This window comes from Bombina bombina, chromosome 3 (genome assembly GCF_027579735.1).
Source record: "Bombina bombina isolate aBomBom1 chromosome 3, aBomBom1.pri, whole genome shotgun sequence".
NCBI classification, from domain to species: domain Eukaryota; kingdom Metazoa; phylum Chordata; class Amphibia; order Anura; family Bombinatoridae; genus Bombina; species Bombina bombina.
In genome coordinates, this window is record NC_069501.1 from 261,548,470 (window position 1) to 261,565,557 (window position 17,088).

At 35.8% G+C, this 17,088-nt stretch overlaps 1 protein-coding gene across 1 annotated transcript in view; it reads right to left on the reverse strand.

Annotated features, from left to right (window-relative positions):
* The window catches only part of LOC128653158 (coiled-coil domain-containing protein 92), a 116,117-nt gene extending 99,365 nt beyond the window's left edge, over positions 1–16,752 (reverse strand). The window contains exons 1-2 of the mRNA XM_053706282.1: positions 16,546–16,752; positions 8,374–8,521 (exon numbers count right to left, since the gene is read on the reverse strand). Of these exons, the coding sequence (XP_053562257.1) occupies positions 8,374–8,503 (130 nt within the window). The 5' untranslated portion in view covers positions 8,504–8,521; positions 16,546–16,752. The remainder of the gene's footprint in view (positions 1–8,373; positions 8,522–16,545) is intronic.
* Positions 16,753–17,088: the final 336 nt, after the last annotated feature.

Below are 17,088 nucleotides of genomic sequence, written 5' to 3' on the forward strand. Positions count from 1 at the left end.
TTGTTTTGTTGTGCCCTACCTCTGACTTTTCTAAGAAAGAAGGAAAAATACACATGAGACTGAATTTGTTTTTACATTAAACCTATAATATATATACAGTTGTATGCAAAAGTTTAGGCACCCTTGACAATTTCCATGATTTTCATTTATAAATAATTGGGTGTTTGGATAAGCAATTTAATTTTGATCTATCAAATAACTGAAGGACATAGTAATATTTCAGTAGTGAAATGAGGTTTATTGGATTAACAGAAAATGTGCAATATGCATTCAAACGAAATTAGACAGGTGCATAAATTTGGGCATACAACTGTGGGAGAGTTATCTTACCCTGACACCCTCAACCCAGTTTTGTCTTCCCATAAATCAAGATACCTCTTGTGTTGTGAAAGTGTTTTGTGTTTGATCTGGGGTGCATTTTATACTAGGCCTACTAGCGCTGTGGGTGGGGCAGTTCTTTGACACAATTCTTTCCCACTACTATACTCACTAAGGGCTAGATTACAATGTAAATGTAGCCACAAATCAGCAAGCGCTACCCAGGTGCTGAACCATAAATGGTCCAGCTTCTTAGCTTACAGTCTTGTTTTTCAAATAAAGATAATAAGAGAACGAATAAAAATTGATAATTGGAGTAAATTAGAAAGTTGCTTAAAATTGCGTGCTCTATCTGAATCATGAAAGAAAAAAAATTGTGTTTCATACCCCTTTAAATAAAAGTCACCATATAAAAATGTCATTATTGTAGATTATATATATATATATATATATATATATATATATATATATATATATATATATATATATATATAGGAAAAAATGTACTAGAATGAGAGTAGCAAAGACTTGAGAAGCAGCAGGAAAACCCAAAGAGTAAGAAATAGAAGGAGGGGGAGAAGATAGTGATATAGTTAATGATTCTATTTCAACATAACATTCTGATTGTAGTGTTCCATGATCTGTTTTATACGACATAGGTTCAATGCATGGACAAGATAATCCAGCAAAAGAACTATTACAGTTCATGACACCTATTAAGAGAACTTGAGACAGAAATACAATTTCCATTTTTATACATCTGAGGCACTGCTCTTGGTGCTGAAATACTCTAGTGGGATGCACAGATCCAAAAAGGTCAGCATATCACAATGCATCAGTTGGTTCAGAAACACTGGAAATGTCTACAGGTTCACAGCAGGAGATGAAAATAAAAAGCCTGTGAATTAAATAATAAAAACGCTGAAGCACGACAAAATCTGGTGACATACAGAGCTGCCGTATAAGACTCAACAAAACATGAAGCTGTAAGTTTCAAATCAATCGCAGGTCACCTTGAGGGCAAGAAATGAGCACAGTAAAATGATGCCAGCGGCACACGCACATGGTAGCTATAGAAACCTATGTGCTCTGGGAATCCTGTTATATTAATGAAAGTGCTTGTGCTATGGCTGAATAATCAGACAACAGATTTCTTATGACCGAGCTATCAATAGTACAGATGTCCCTTCTTCAACAGAATAAAAACTTACAAATTATATTGGAATCAAAATGACTATCAGGCATATTAAAAAAAGGTTATATTTTCATTCAGGCCTGCAACACTGTAGAATATGGGTGTCCAATGTTTTCAGATAAGGGGGCCAAATATTTTATGAGTAGTACACAGTACATTTTCTTCTATGTGAAGAACTCTGGAATGTAAAGTACTCCTAATTCACTTCAGGTTTAGCGCAGTTATTCTAATAAAGTGTTGGGTTAGCAATCGAGCGATAAAGTTTTTTTTTTTTTTTTTTAACAGCATGACCCATAGGAGTCTAGGGGAGAAGTTATCACAATCGCGGTATCCAAAGTCCGGAAATTTGCGTGCATTGGACTTTGGCTCTTGTGCTAACTTTTTGCTTTCAACTTGTTATACGCACACTAACCCGGCCGCAATAAATGTTTAATTTGAGCACAGTTAGCGTGTATGTAAAAAAGTATGTTAAAGCGCCACTTGTAATCTGGCCCTAAGTTTAGGATTCTACATGTTTGTTTATGAAAACCTTTTTTTGTTGCTTTACATAAAAAATGTAATTTATCCAAAAATGTATAGGAATAAAATAGGTAACCATAAAAAATGTGACCATAAACATATTAGATACATTTTAAAGGGACACTGAACCCAATTTATTCTTTTGTGATTCAGATAGAGCATGCAATTTTAAACAAGTTTCTAATTTACTCCTATTATCAAATTTTCTTCATTTTCTTGGTATCTTTATTTGAAAAGCAAGAATGTAAGTTTAGATGCCGGCCCATTTTTGGTGAACAACCTGGGTTGTTCTTGCTGATTGGTGGATTCATTTAACCGACCAATAAACAAGTGCTGTCCTGGGTGGGTCTGAACCAAAAAAATAACTTAGATGCAAATAAAGATAGCAAGAGAACGAAGAAAAACTGATAATAGGAGTAAATTAGAAAGTTGCTTAAAATTGCATGCTCTATCTGAATCACAAAAGAAAAAAATTTGGGTTCAGTTTCCCTTTAAGACTATTCAAAAATGCTAATTTTACAGAGAGCAATTGAACTAATTTTGACAATTTATTTATGTTCCAGACTCACAGACTTTCATACATATATATATAATAAAAAAAACACATTGTCATGCAGATATTTTTTTTTTTTTTATAGAATTATATGTTTCCCTTATCATCCAGAATTCAGCATAGCAAGATAAACAGCTCTAAAGCTAACATATCCTAATATTCCTTGAGAAAATGCGCATTACCGACAAGACTTTTATATATTGTCACCATATCAGAAAGATTAATAATAAACAGGCTCCTCGCATAGTAAAAATAAACAAATATACAAACTGTACAGATTTGTTCTTAAATTACACTTATTTTCACACTCACCAAGTTCTCTCATTTATTTACTATACTATTTTTTAATAATCTCACTAGACTAGAAAGCTTTATAGAATCGGATTCTTCATGGAAACAAACCAAATGTATATAGTTTCTCACATTTATTTGGGCACCTATGCATTTTTATGAGCTCAGAAATATAAGGATCTGTAATCCCTGATGAGACTAACATTTGTTGCCAGTCAAGAAATATCAATCCCTTCTTTCCAAAATTTGATCTCATGACTAAAACATTTGTACAGAGATCTCAAACATCCTTCACCCCTATAACATAAACTTCCCTGGTGCCTAGTAGACTTTACTTATAAAATGAAACCCCTTATTAGGAAGAAGGACATTCCCCCTATTGGATGAAGGGTCACATCCCCTTTTTTGGCAGGTGATCCCTGTGGTAATGGTGATGGGGATCAACTGCCAAAAAAAAGGGGATGTGACCATTCATCCAATAGGGGGGAATTTCCTTCTTCCTAATGAGGGGTCTCATTCTATAGTTTTTGAGCAGACATTGTTGAGCGTATGGTCCTTATAAGCTGTTAAAGTCATTGTTTTAATCACCTCCATCTTAGATGAGCATGTGACCTCTGGGATTTCCTTGTTGCATATCAATTCATCATGTCGCAAACACCACTCAGATACTAAGAATGGGATTGACACTAGGGGGACAATTTATCAAGCTCCTTATGGAGCTGAATGCAGCTGTTTTCGTGCGAGCCTTCAGGCTCGCCGGAAACAGGAGTTAAGAAGCAGCGGTCTTAAGACAGCTGCTCCTTAACTTGTCCGCTACCTCTGAGGCAGCGGACAGTAATCCGCCCGTCGCATATGATCATGTCGATTGACACCCCTTGCTAGCGGCCGATTGGCCGTGAATGTTCCGGGGCGCGGCATTGCACAAGCATTTCTAGTGGAATGCTTGTACAATGATAAATGCCGACAGCATATGCTGTCTGCATTTATCGATGTGCAGCAGACAATGAGGCCCCTAGATAAGTGATGTAGTCTGCTTTAGAGGATTAATGTCAGCCTTGGAACAAAGGAAGGAAAGCAGAGGACAGGATTGTGGTATCCTTCTGTCAGGGTTTTTTCCCTGCTTTGTTTGCCATGTGCTGCTGGCAGCAATTTTACTCACCTTTCTTGCTGAATCTGGTTCAGAGTGTGTGATGCTGCTCATTTCCTGCATGCCCTCTTATGGCCAGACTGTTGTACATCATCCGTGTGAGACAGGTTGCAGTCTCAGAATTGTGATGTCATCACTTATTATTTAAAGGGCCTCTGTTCAGTATGCTTTGCCTTGCGTTGTCTCAGACCTGTTTGCGAGTTCCTGTGTATTACCTGGCTAGTCTGACGTCTCTTCTGGTTCCTGATCCCTGGCTTGTTCCTCACTTTGCTGTTCTCCTTGTTCCTGATTCCGGCTCGTCTGACTACTCGCTTTTGGCTCCTGACTCGGCTCGTCTGACTACCAGTTCTGGTTTTGACTCCTGGCTTGTTATTTAACTTGTGGACTTTTTATTATTTTTGTTATTAATAAAGGTGTGATTATTTTTGCACTTCTTGTCTCAGTCTGATTCCTGGCACCCTGACACCTTCATACTAAAGCAGTTATTGTCACATTAAGATAAAGGGTTTATTTTGCTATTAACATTTATGTTTATATCTGTTATTGAGCTTGGAAGTGTGTAAAACAGACCAGAAAATGTTCTGTTTTTTAAATGTGAACTGAAAGTATTTTTCTAATGGATGGAGGTGTCTGATATTAGGGAAGAGGTGTGTTCACAAACCTTATAAGGCTGTGATATAGAATTAAAGAAATCCCATGTTAAATATCTGATGAGTTGAAATGGTGCTGTTTGAAAATATTCCGTTTAACATATTTGGAAAGCTGTTTCTTTAGTAACAGAGGACAAAGACGTCTGCTTTCCTTCTGTAATACAGTCAAAATTTAAGGCACAGTCAGTGGTAGAATTTAATAAGTCTGATGTACTTAGCGTTCACAGTTAAATTGATTTGCTGATGCGGGGGCTTGCTAGAAGAGTATGGTTTCTTAGTAGAGAAATCAACTGAAATCATTGGAGCAAAACGAAATATTTCAAATTTGATGACTTAAGCAGCACTGGTTACAAAGCTCCAGAAACTCAACTATGTGTGTTAATCTATTACAAGAATATTAACTATTTTTCCAGCTTTTAAGTTTATGGCTTCACTGACCAGATATTTATTTTGAAATCGTTTTTTTTTTTTTTAAATATTTTTATTGAGGACAAAGAAATGAGTGTACAAACAGTGTAAATTGCAAACATTGCATCACATAGTCACCTCCTTTCTGATAGTCTGAAGTATACGAACAAGAATGAAATCCTCAGTGTTTTCTCCCCCTGACTTATCAGCATAGGTCACTTTTGGATCTGCATTATTATAAAGGTCTGCGAACTAGGGGTTAACATTAAGAAAGATAATATAAAAAACAATAAACATTCAAAACGTTGCATCTTTAGGAAATATAACGCTATTTTAGGAAGGTTATGGAGATGCAAGAGCCAAAACTGGACTAAAAACTAGTATATAGACCAGCGCCATGCCAAAAGAGCGAATAAAAATATATCCTCATAATTAGCAGCTATGGGCATTAGGAATACAATAGCTAGCTTTCAGGGGCTTAAATGTCATGATATGTACTGTTTAAGGGTTATGGAGAGGAGCCGAGCATATTGTGTAGGAATATTATCAGGTAATAGTTATCCTTGCTTCTCATGCTAGGCTTATATCATCATCTAGTGGTCAGTAAATATACCAGACTTATAAATTATGTAAACATGAGGGGACATACAGGCCATTATTTAGTTATAGAAAGGGGGTTAAATACCAAAATATAATGGGGATTAATCTCTGGTTAGTGTATAATAAATTGGAGTATGGAGATATTTTATTTAGAAACGGGTAAATTGGAAATCAGTAGTTTTTTTCTTCTTTTATAGTGATGTATAATACCTTTGTCAAGGCGCGGTTCTCGCTGCAGCTTCGGGCCGCTAGTCACATGGCGGAACCAGATAGTTGACTGAGTCCTAAGGTCTATATTAGGCTATGGTAAACTATTTATAATAGTAATCATAGCAGAATGATGAGCTATATCTCAACTGTCTCATAATCCAGTATCTCCATAGCATTTTGAGAAAATAAATTGTATAATATTAACGACAATGGTTATAGGTTATGGATTAGACCTACTAGTGGAACATCCATACAAGAAAACTAATCCATTGAAGGAACAGACATAAAAATAAATGTTGCTAGAAAAGGCTCCCTAACTGTAAGATCTACTCTATTTTAGCAGTAAAAATTTTCAAATTACTATAAACATGAGTTTTGCACACTTATTAGCGGTATTACATAAGATACAGTACATAATAACTATTGAACTATTAAACACAAGTTAACCTATATTGTTAGCCTAAGTGAGATCCTCAAACTATAGGTAAAGTTTATATGAGCCATGAATATCAGATTGATATGGGAGTCCCAGATCCGAGTTTTAGAAGTGCTGCTAAGGGTTTCCAATATGCCTGATATGTAAGTGGTGCCTGTCCAGAGTCTTGGGTAGGAAATCGCATGGGGACTTGCCTTTTTTTCCCCTCTGAGTCTTCACCGACCCGCTAATGATCTGCATGGTGACAAATGCAGCGCTATCTTGCTCTGTTTCTGGAGTGTTTTGATCTGGGAGTGCGGTGCTGACCGTTAAGTCAAGATCCTGACTGCAAACTACGGCAGGTTGTGTGTTATAAGATGGTTCAGTAGAGTGGATCATCTTGTGTGGATTTATATGCTTAAGTTCCAGCCGTAGTTGTGATGAGGATTTATAGGTTAGGTGGAATGTCTTGGTGGGTAGGTTAGTGCCCCCCCTTTGCAATATCATTCGGTGCCTGGTTAGTGGTGATCGGTAAAATGATTATCTTACCCAATGGTCTTGGAGTGATGACATCCGGGTTTGCTGCTAGGTATGAGTTATCTTTGTGAGGTGTGATCTTAGAAGATTCTCGGGATAGTTCTTCAAGATCCGTTCCAACCGGTGCCATGCTGTTTGAATTTGTCTGCATTGCAGAGATGTGATCTACCTTCTCCTGGTCCAGTACTGTATGCCCGTCATCTGGTGAAGCATCTTGGTATATGTTAACTCTGGTCTCTAGTTGAACAACTTGTGAAGTATTTGAGGCAATTTTGAAAAGCTGGGTTCCCTCATTTTTGCTGTGAGGTATATGTAAGACTGTATCTGCGCCATCGGCGATTAAGCAGATTGTGTCCATATATCCTGTGAACTTTTTAGACTCTGAATGTATGGCGGCAAGGGTGCTTAAAAGATTATCCATAGGAGCTTTTTCCATCAGGATGTGCATGAGCTTCTCTAACTTTGCTAGGTACCGATCAAAGCGTTCTTGCAAGTTCAATTCCCATGTGCTTTCCATCTTTAATACAGTAATGTAGATTCTATGCTTTGCAAGGCTGGTTTTGAATAATGCAATAGCTTAGTCTTGTAAAGGCCAAGTAGCTTGGGTGACTGAGGGGGAAGCGTTGGCTATATGGAGCCGCAGCTCTAGGCCTTTATCGTCCAATTCTGGGTTCCAGCGTCAATAATACAGTGCAAACTATTGCGAGTGACTCCCCTCACAATAATGTTGTAAATCAAACTGTAGATTAAGATAATTTACTGTAGGATGTATCTGATAATCTACGGTTTATCAGTGTTTCGGCCGGAGCTCATGAAAATGCGACCGTTCAGGTTCACTGTTCGAACACGCCAGCCTTTGACATTTTTTTTTTATTAGAGATTTTAAAGTGTTACAAAATGCAAAATATATACACATATATTTACTTATCTTAGCAGTATGTCAATTCTTTCATGCAAGTTTCTTATATCCAAAGTTTATAATATGAATGACACCAAAGACAGAGGAAATTGAAAAAAAGGAAATCTTGCTGATTGTTACACGTGTCCATATATCTAGAATAGTTTATTTTATATGCTACAGGTGGACCAAACAGATATTTAAATAGACATAACAATAATAAATTGCTCTAATGTTCTAGCCTGGAATTGGGAGTTGCAGGATAGTATTTCCCCAACAACAATAGAAAGACATTTTCAGGTATATGGCCCACTCAGCACACTAAATTAATGCATTAGAAACAAATATAAAAGTAATGACCAGGTGGTATTTGACACCTCACATAATTCAACATCTGGGGGCAGATTTATCAAATATCAGAGGGACATGATTCGCTGTAGCGAATAATGTCCGCCCGGCATAGCTAAATGGCGACAGCATACACTGTCGGCATTTATCATTGCACAAGCATTTCTGGTGAAATGCTTGTGCAATGCCGCCCCACGTTATTGCTTTAAAAACAAAGAATTGATAAATGGTTCCACTTACAAAGCAATCTTTGGAAACACTACATACAGTTTTGAGCTACTCACCAGTACAACGTTTCTGAAGGTGGAGAATCTCCAAGTTAAGGCCATGCAATAATTCCAATTGCTCTTTTCTTAAGAACTCGATGTTGCGCTGGACGCTCTGAAATTGCCTCTCCAGTTTCTGAGTCGCCATCACAACATTGGCTGTCTCCTGTGTGGGTTTGAAAATACTTTTTCAGATACACTTTAAATTATGCAGGTTTTTTTTTTTTTTTGAGCAACATACCGAGGAATCCATTGTCACATTTTTCTGTTTTTTTTGTAGAATAAAGTATAAAATGACAAAAATTTAGCTATTAACCTATGCATGAATATCTTAAACATATTATTTGATAAATGTATTTGATAACCAAAGATGAGAAACAGTGCTTTAAACTCCTGTAGTACTTTTACTCTTAAAGGGGCATTCTAATGCAGAAGTAACACCCTTTGATTCATTACTGCATTACTGACCCTGTGTAACTGTGTTTAACACCCACAAAGGTTGTCAGCTAGTGCGCCTGCCTTTCCAATTAATTAGCAGATCCAACGCAGGACTTTGCCTATGTGTTTAACCCCTTCATCAGTCAGTAATGAAAAAACTATATTCTCTAATGAATTACAGCATGTAACTGTTACTTTAGCATGTCCATTTAAAGGGACACTAACCCCATTTTTTTTCTTTTGTGATTCAGATAGAGCAGGCAATTTTAAGCAACTTTCTAATTTACTCCTATTATCAATTTTTCTTCATTCTCTTGCTATCTTTATTTGAAAAAGAAGGCATCTTAGCTTTTTTCTTGGGTCAGAACTCAGGACAGCACTTTTTTATTGGCGGATGAATTTATCCACCAGTCAGCAAGGACAACCCAGGTTGTTCACCAAAAATGGGCCAGCAAACTTACATTCTTGCATTTCAAATAAAGATACCAAGAGAATAAAGAAAATGTGATAATAGGAGTAAATTAGAAAGTTGTTTAAAATGTCATGTTCTATCTGAATCACGAAAGAAAAAATTTGGGTTCAGTGTCCCTTTAAACATAATGCTCAAGCAAAAGCATTAAAAATACAATGATACGTAATAAAATGATTTGTGATTATTATACATTTTCCGATAACAATATTTTAAGAAGTAAACATTATTTCTGCTATTTTTTATCCAAGTAGTTACACTCTTGTCCGAGACAATCTTTCTAAGCTTACAGCCTGGCCAAGTCATACTTATTTTCAAAAGTGCACAAGTGAGATAAGAGATGCTTTTCTGTGTCTAAATATTTACAACATACATCATATATATGAATTGTAGCCTAAGTTTCCTGTTCTTAGCTGACAGGAGTGGCACTCGGTGTGGTCTTCTGCTGCTGCAGCCCATCAGCATCAAGGTTCAATGTGTTGTGCGTTCAGAGATTGTATTCTGCATACCTTGGTTGTAACGAGTTGTTATTTGAGTTACTGTTGCCTTTTTATCATCTCGAACCAGTCTGCCCAATCTCCTCTGACCTCAACAAGGCATTTTCGTCCACACAACTGCCACTGACTGGATATTTTCTCTTTTTCGGACCATTCTCTGTAAACCCTAGAGATGGTTGTGCGTGAAAATCCCAGTAGATCAGCAGTTTTTGAAATACTCAGACCAGCCCGTCTGGCACCAACAGCCATGCCATGTTCAAAGTCACTTAAAGGGACACTGTACCCAAATTTTTTCTTTCATGATTCAGATAGAGCATACAATTTTAAGCATCTTTCTAATTTACTCCTATTGTCAAATTTTCTTTATTCACTTGGTATTTTTATTTGAAAAGCAAGAATTTAAGTTTAGATGCCGGCCCATTTTTGGTGAACAACCTGGGTTGTCCTTGCTGATTGGACAGCACCAATAAACAAGTGCTGTCCATGGTTCTGAACCCCAAATTGGCTGGCTCCTTAGTTTAGATGTCTTCTTTTTCAAATAAAGAAAGCAAGAGAACGAAGAAAAATTGATAATAGGAGTAAATTAGAAAGTTGCTTAAAATTACTTGCTCTATATGAATCACAAAAGAAAAAATTTAGGTTCAGTGTCCCTTTAAATCCCCTTTCTTCCCCATTCTGATGCTGGGTTTGAACTTCAGCAAGTCGTCTTCACCATGTCTAGATGCCTAAATGATCTGCTGCCATGTGATTGGCTGATTAGCAATTTGTGTTACAAAGCAATTGAACAGGTGTATTTAATAAAGTGGCCAGTGAGTGTATATTTCCCATGAAGCCAATAGTATTGTACCATTATTGTGAATAAGCTGGTCCCAATACCATTTTGCAAATTCAAATTTAACTTGCATGATTCAGATAGAGCATGTCATTTTAAGACACTTTTAAAATCACTTTTTTTTTCAAGTGTGCTTTGTTTGTTCTTTTGGTATCCCTTGTTGAAAAATAATATGCACATATCCTACACTAGTGGGAGCTAGCTGCTGATTGGGGTCTGCACAAATTTGTCTCTTGTGATTGGCTAACTAGTTGAGTTCAGCTAGCTGCTAGTAGTGCAATGCTGTTGCTTCAGCAAATGATAACAAGAGAATGAAGCAAATATATTGATAATAGAAGTAAATTGTAAAGTTATTTAAAATTGTATGTTCTATCCAAATCATGAAAAAAAAAATATTAATGTTTCCTATCCCTTTAAGTATAAACTAAATGAATAATTCATTGGAATTATTGAGCCACATCCTTGCGATTAAAGAATTAGCAGCATTCAAAATGATTTGGAAAAGTTGTAAGCAACATTTACACCAGGAAATTAGGGGCCCCTGATTAAAAGAGTAATGTAGGGGACAAGCTTTATCTGCATCCTCATTATTGTTTGGATAGATAGATATCTGCAATAAGTAATATTTCAACATAGCACTGGACCACAGTGTAATAAGTAACATGGACCTCTCTCCTACGTACTTCAGTAGTTCCCATACTATCATTTGTCCGTACATCTAAACACTCCTCATGGTCTAAGGTCCACCGTCCATTTATGTATGAAGGAAACTGGTCTGAGTTACCTTTTGAAACTTATACGAAATGGCTAAAATACTTACACTCTTTAAGAACTCATTTGTTTTAAAGGGACAGTATACACTAATTTTCATGTAACTGCATGTAATAGACACTACTATAAAGAATAAGATGCACAGATAGTGATATAGAAATCCAGTATAAAATGGTTTAAAAATGTACTTAGAAGCTTTCAGTTTAGCTCTGTTGAAAAGGCAGTTGGAAAGCCCACTGCAAGTGGGAAATAAGACATTCCCCAATCCCCCTTCTTTTGCATATGAAAAGACCATTTATACAAACAGGAGCAAGCTGGAGAAGGTAGCTGACGGTATTCAAATAAAACTTTGGGGCTTGGTTAGGAGTCTGAAAATAAGCAAAATTATACATTTAAAAAAAACAAAAAAACTTTATGGGCTTTATAAATAGATCATCTACAAAACATTTATGCAAAGAAAAAATGAGTGTATAATGTCCCTTTAAGTTGTGTGCTAGAATAAACTCAATACTTCATTCTATGCAAATGTATTGGAATAGACGTTTGGCAGAATAATTGTTTTTAAACAATGATTGTTAAATAATTCAAAATTCATTCAAAGAGATTACATGGTTACATTTCATGTTGTTTTATAGGGAGGATGTCATTCCAGAAAGTTGGTTGACTGCAATGGCTATTATGATGCCAAAAAATAATTCAGTGCTTGTGATGGCTGTCAGTATTTCTTTTAATCACTTTGAGTGGAATATAATTATTCTAACAATGTTTTTTTGGAAGAAGTTTTTTTGTGCTCTGTACTAAAGTATGGATAAATACTGGAGAACAGTGGGGTATTTAGGTTTTGTGCCCAACATTTTTCATCATAATTCAGATAGAGCATAACATTGAAAAAAAGTCTCCAATTGTCTTCTATTATCAAATTGACTTTGTTTTCATGATATTCTTTGTTGAAGGAAATACCTAGGTAGCTAGCATACACGTATCTGGAGAACTGTGGCAGCAGTTTTGCAAGAATGTTTTTGAGCACTAGATGGCAGCAGTGTGTACACTATTGTTAAAAGCATTCTTGCAAAAACTGCTGCCATATAGTGCTCAAGTTACGGGGCATGCTCCTGGGTCTATCTTCTAACATAGAATACCCAGATAACTAAGTAAATGGGAAATTATTATTATTATTATTATTTTTAATTGTACACTCTGTCTCAATAATGAAAGAAAATGTCTGAGTTTCATATCCCTTTAAAGGGACAGTCAAGTATAAATTAAACTTTCATTATTCAGATAGGACTTTTAATTTTAATTGACTTTCCAATTTACTTTCATCATCAAATTTGCTTTTTACTCTTGGTATTCTTAGTTTAAACTAAACATAGGTAGGCTCATATGCTAATTTCTAAGCCCTTGAGGGCTGCCTCTTATCACATGCTTTTTAAATCTCTTTTCAACACAAAGAGACAGAAAGTACACGTGGGCCATATAGATAACACTGTGTTCAGGCACAGGGGGTTATTTAAGATCTAGCACAATACAATGCTAAATTGAAGACAATAGATAATAAACAGTCACAGTCATGTGATCAGGGGGCTGGAAGAAGGTTCCTAGATACAAGGTAATCACAGAAGTAAAAAGTATATTATTATAACTGTGTTGGTTATGCAAAACTGGGGAATGAGTAATAAAGGGATTATCTATCTTTTAAAACAATAACAATTCTAGGGTTGACTGTCCCTTTAAGGTTATAAAGTACACAAATTATAATGAAGGAGCAAGTTAATACATCACAGCATTACACAATGACCCGACTCTTTAAACTCAAATAAAAAATAAAATGTTAGCATCTGTATAAGTAACATAATTACAGTAATAGAATTACAACTGGGTCAAAGATACTTTGCTTTGAAAATGTTACCACAGAAATAGTTTCAATGCCTCTAAATAAGTCTCTACAATATAATTTGCTTCTAATCCAGAATTTTGTCTTTTTTTGAGGAAAATAATATATTTTATAACTTTCAAATATTCTTCAGATGAATGTCAGTTTGTATAATTGGGAATCAGCGTCTTCTTACTTGGTCTACAAAATATTGAATACAGGTAGCCCTCAGTTTACGCCGGGGTTAGGTTCCAGAAGGAATGGTTGTAAATCGAAAACGTTGTAAATTGAAACCCAGCTTATAATGTAAGTCAATGGGAAGTGAGGGTGTTAGGTTCCAGGCCCCTCTCAAAATTGTCATAAGTAACACCTAATACATTAGTTTTAAAGCTTTGAAATGAAGACTTTAAATGCTAAACAGCATTATAAACCTAATACAATAATCACACAACACAGAATATATAATTAAACTAAGTTAAATGAACAAAAAACATTTGCTAAACAGCATTATAAACCTAATAAAATAATCACACAACACAGACTTCACTTGCATTTTTCTGCAAACAGTTCTTTCTATGCATTCCAATCTGGACTGATTTATAGACAGGAAGATCTTGTTCCTTTGAAATCTGCTCGATAGCTCAGGTCTGGTTAAACTGATTAATTTCAGCGTGCTTGGCTTTGCTGCAACACAAGCGGACAGCTCCACCTACTGGCTATTTTAATAAATGCACTGCTTCTCAATGCTTTTCAATAGCAGTCACATGACTGGAAAAAAAGGTTGTTATTCTGAAACGGTGTAAATTGAACCGTTGTAAAACGAGGGCCACCTGTACTTTATCCAGCAAGGCAAAATCGCTTTAAAGGGATACTAACCCCACATTTTTTTTTCATAATTCAGACAGAGCATACCATTTTAAACTACATTCCAATTTACGTCTATTATCAAATCTGCTTCATTTTGTTGGTATACTTTGTTGAAGGAGCAATAATTCACTACTGGGAGCTAGTTTAACATATCAAGTGAACCAATGACAAGAGGCATATACGTCCAGTCACCAATCAGCTCCCAGTAGTGCATTGCTGCTCCTGAGACTACTTAGGAATGTTTTTGAACAAAGAATACCAAGAAAATGAAGCAAAGTTGATAAAAGAAGTAAATTGGAAAGTTGTTTAAAACTGCATGTTTTATCTGTATTATGACAGTTTATTTTTTTTACTTTACTGTCCCTTTAAAGAGTACAGTTTACCTCATTACTCTGTAAACTCTCGTTTGCTTAAAAAAGTACAGCTTTTAAAACTTATTTTTTATGCAGATTGTTTTCTATTCAGTTTTTAAAAGGCATTAAAGCCATTATTTACATATATACATATATCAGCAAAAAAAAAGTAGTGTGCAAAAGACCTGCATACAAAAAATATTTAAAAGCTGTCACTGTATTAAATGGTTTGCAAAATCTGCAAATGGTGCGGACACAGACTACTTTTTTTCATCATTTTTTCTTTCATCTTATCTTCCTTGATTTTACTAGCTGTAAGCAATCACTGTGTAGTATGTATCTAGTTCACGGCACCTGCAGCATACTTAGATTACAAAATTTGGCTTTAGGCCTCTGTAGAGAGCATGGGACATGTATACTCTTTCATAAAAACAATTTATTTACAGTAAAAGCATGCAAAACAAGTATCAAAAGTATATTTCAACGTTGTTTATTTTCCCTTAAATAATGGGTTTATGGGAGAAGTACATTTTGCATTTAATGTTACTTTAAAGATACCTCCAGAGTGGCAAAAGATCATTGGCTATGCATATATGCCGCATGTGATTGGCTTACTGCTCCAGGGTGAGATTCGAACTGACAGCGCATAGCTGCTCATGAGCTACCTTTAGCTAAGCTTTTACCTTTTTTTGTGGGTTGAAACACTTAGTTATATGCAAGAAATAGTGCAAGAAGAGAATGAACACATTAGAGCATTATATTTATTTCACTTTTATGTCCTTAGTCCTTAATATTCTTCATTAGTCTGTAAACTCACCAGCCTTTTAATATTGAACAGCACTTTGAAAAAAAACATTTGAAATAGTTAACTCAGAGATAAAACCTTCAACACTTTTGTTTCCCACTCTTTAAATACACTCACTATGTGATTCTTCTCATGTACCCCTCGCTGCAAAACTCTATAATTAGTGATAAAAACACATAAAAGATAATCAGTATGCAGCACAATTGCTTCTCAAAGGAGGTTATTTTAAGATTCTTCTACAACTCACATTAAATGTGTTTCCAGCAGAAGGGCCAATCAATACCGTCCTGATCATTCAACCAGAGACATAGAAGACAAAGTGACTGCTTTATTACTAATACAATGCTTTGCATTTCAGCCTACTTTATACATGAAGTGTTTGTACAAGAGGTTACAAAAACATAAGCCAGATAAGTGGGAAAAAAAGACATTATTTTTACTTTCTGCAGTCTTATTTCTTTTCTTCTTTTTTTTTTTATCTCACAATTATAAACAGAAGCACATTCTAAAGTGCGTCACAGTGGAAAAAAGGACCCAGGAGGTATTGAAAAAAAAAAAAAACCAAGTACATTTTCCTGCAAAATTGTTTTTTTCTTACTGGGACCTACATGGAAATCACCCAATAACCAACAAATAAATTGACATAAAACTGGCCAGAGAAAGCCTTTTCTGCATAGTGTAATGCATCACTGCATGTTTAATTAATGATTACATTTATTTAACTCCTGTCCTGTGAGATATATGGAAAGCTTCTAATAGTTTAAAAATATAACTATATGTACAGTAAACATAACTAAATATCTTGTTTGTGATGTTAAAAAAAAAACATAATTTAAAATGTGTTTTTTTTTTACCAGATGTTTCTCTTACTTGCAAAATAGCATGTTAAACAAGATACTAAAATTCAAATATATAAGATTTTGCAAATAATTTGTTGTTTAATAATGAACAAAATTAAAACATTAAATCCTTAGAAAATTGAACTAGCAGCGTTTATTTAAAAACAAAACAAATAAAACAACAACTTTAAGAAATAGTCTGCTACACACATAAGCATATTTTATAAATCATTTTAATAGCAAGGACCAATTATTCCTCATATTATCTCAGAGCCTCACACCGTTCACAGTCCCTGCTTGGACTACACAGATGTAAATTTCTAAAATCAAACCAAATTACTGATATAGTCTATAGCTATAGACAGAGCACGTTTCTCCAACACTTTCGATGTGATTCATGCACACTTAGATGAATTGTTTACATGCAGCTAGCACAGCCATATTACCTGCAGAGGAGGAGGATGCTGGAGCCTTCTGTACTGCAGTCTCACCTCATTAGGGCCAGCAGAGGAACATATGGGATAGAGGCTAAATGCAGTGAAAGTTCACGGCTCTCTGAAGTGAGGGATGATCCAGTGTAAACATCCAGTACAGACCCTCCCATCCAATAAAACCCCATCAGTAGCCACTCTGCTTAGCATTAGAGGGACGAGGGGCTGGCTATCCTCTTCCAAAACGTGATATTGCTGCTGCAGGCTTCCTCCTATGTAACAAGGCATCAGGCCAGGAGGTTGGACAATGGTGAAGGCGTAAACAGAGCAACGTGACAGGAACTGCTGGGATCAGGCTGGGTCTCTTCTGGCAGTAAGTGGAAGGAGAGATACCGCAGATAGGAGCAAAGGGGGAGGGAATGCAGCCTCATCAGTATGATGAAATCATTATTGGCACATCCCAAAGGATTTTGTTAGTGCATATCTATGATGCTAACCTAGCAAACCAAGAGTCATCTCTGCAGAAAAAAAACGCCGTACACACCAACAATCCATCCC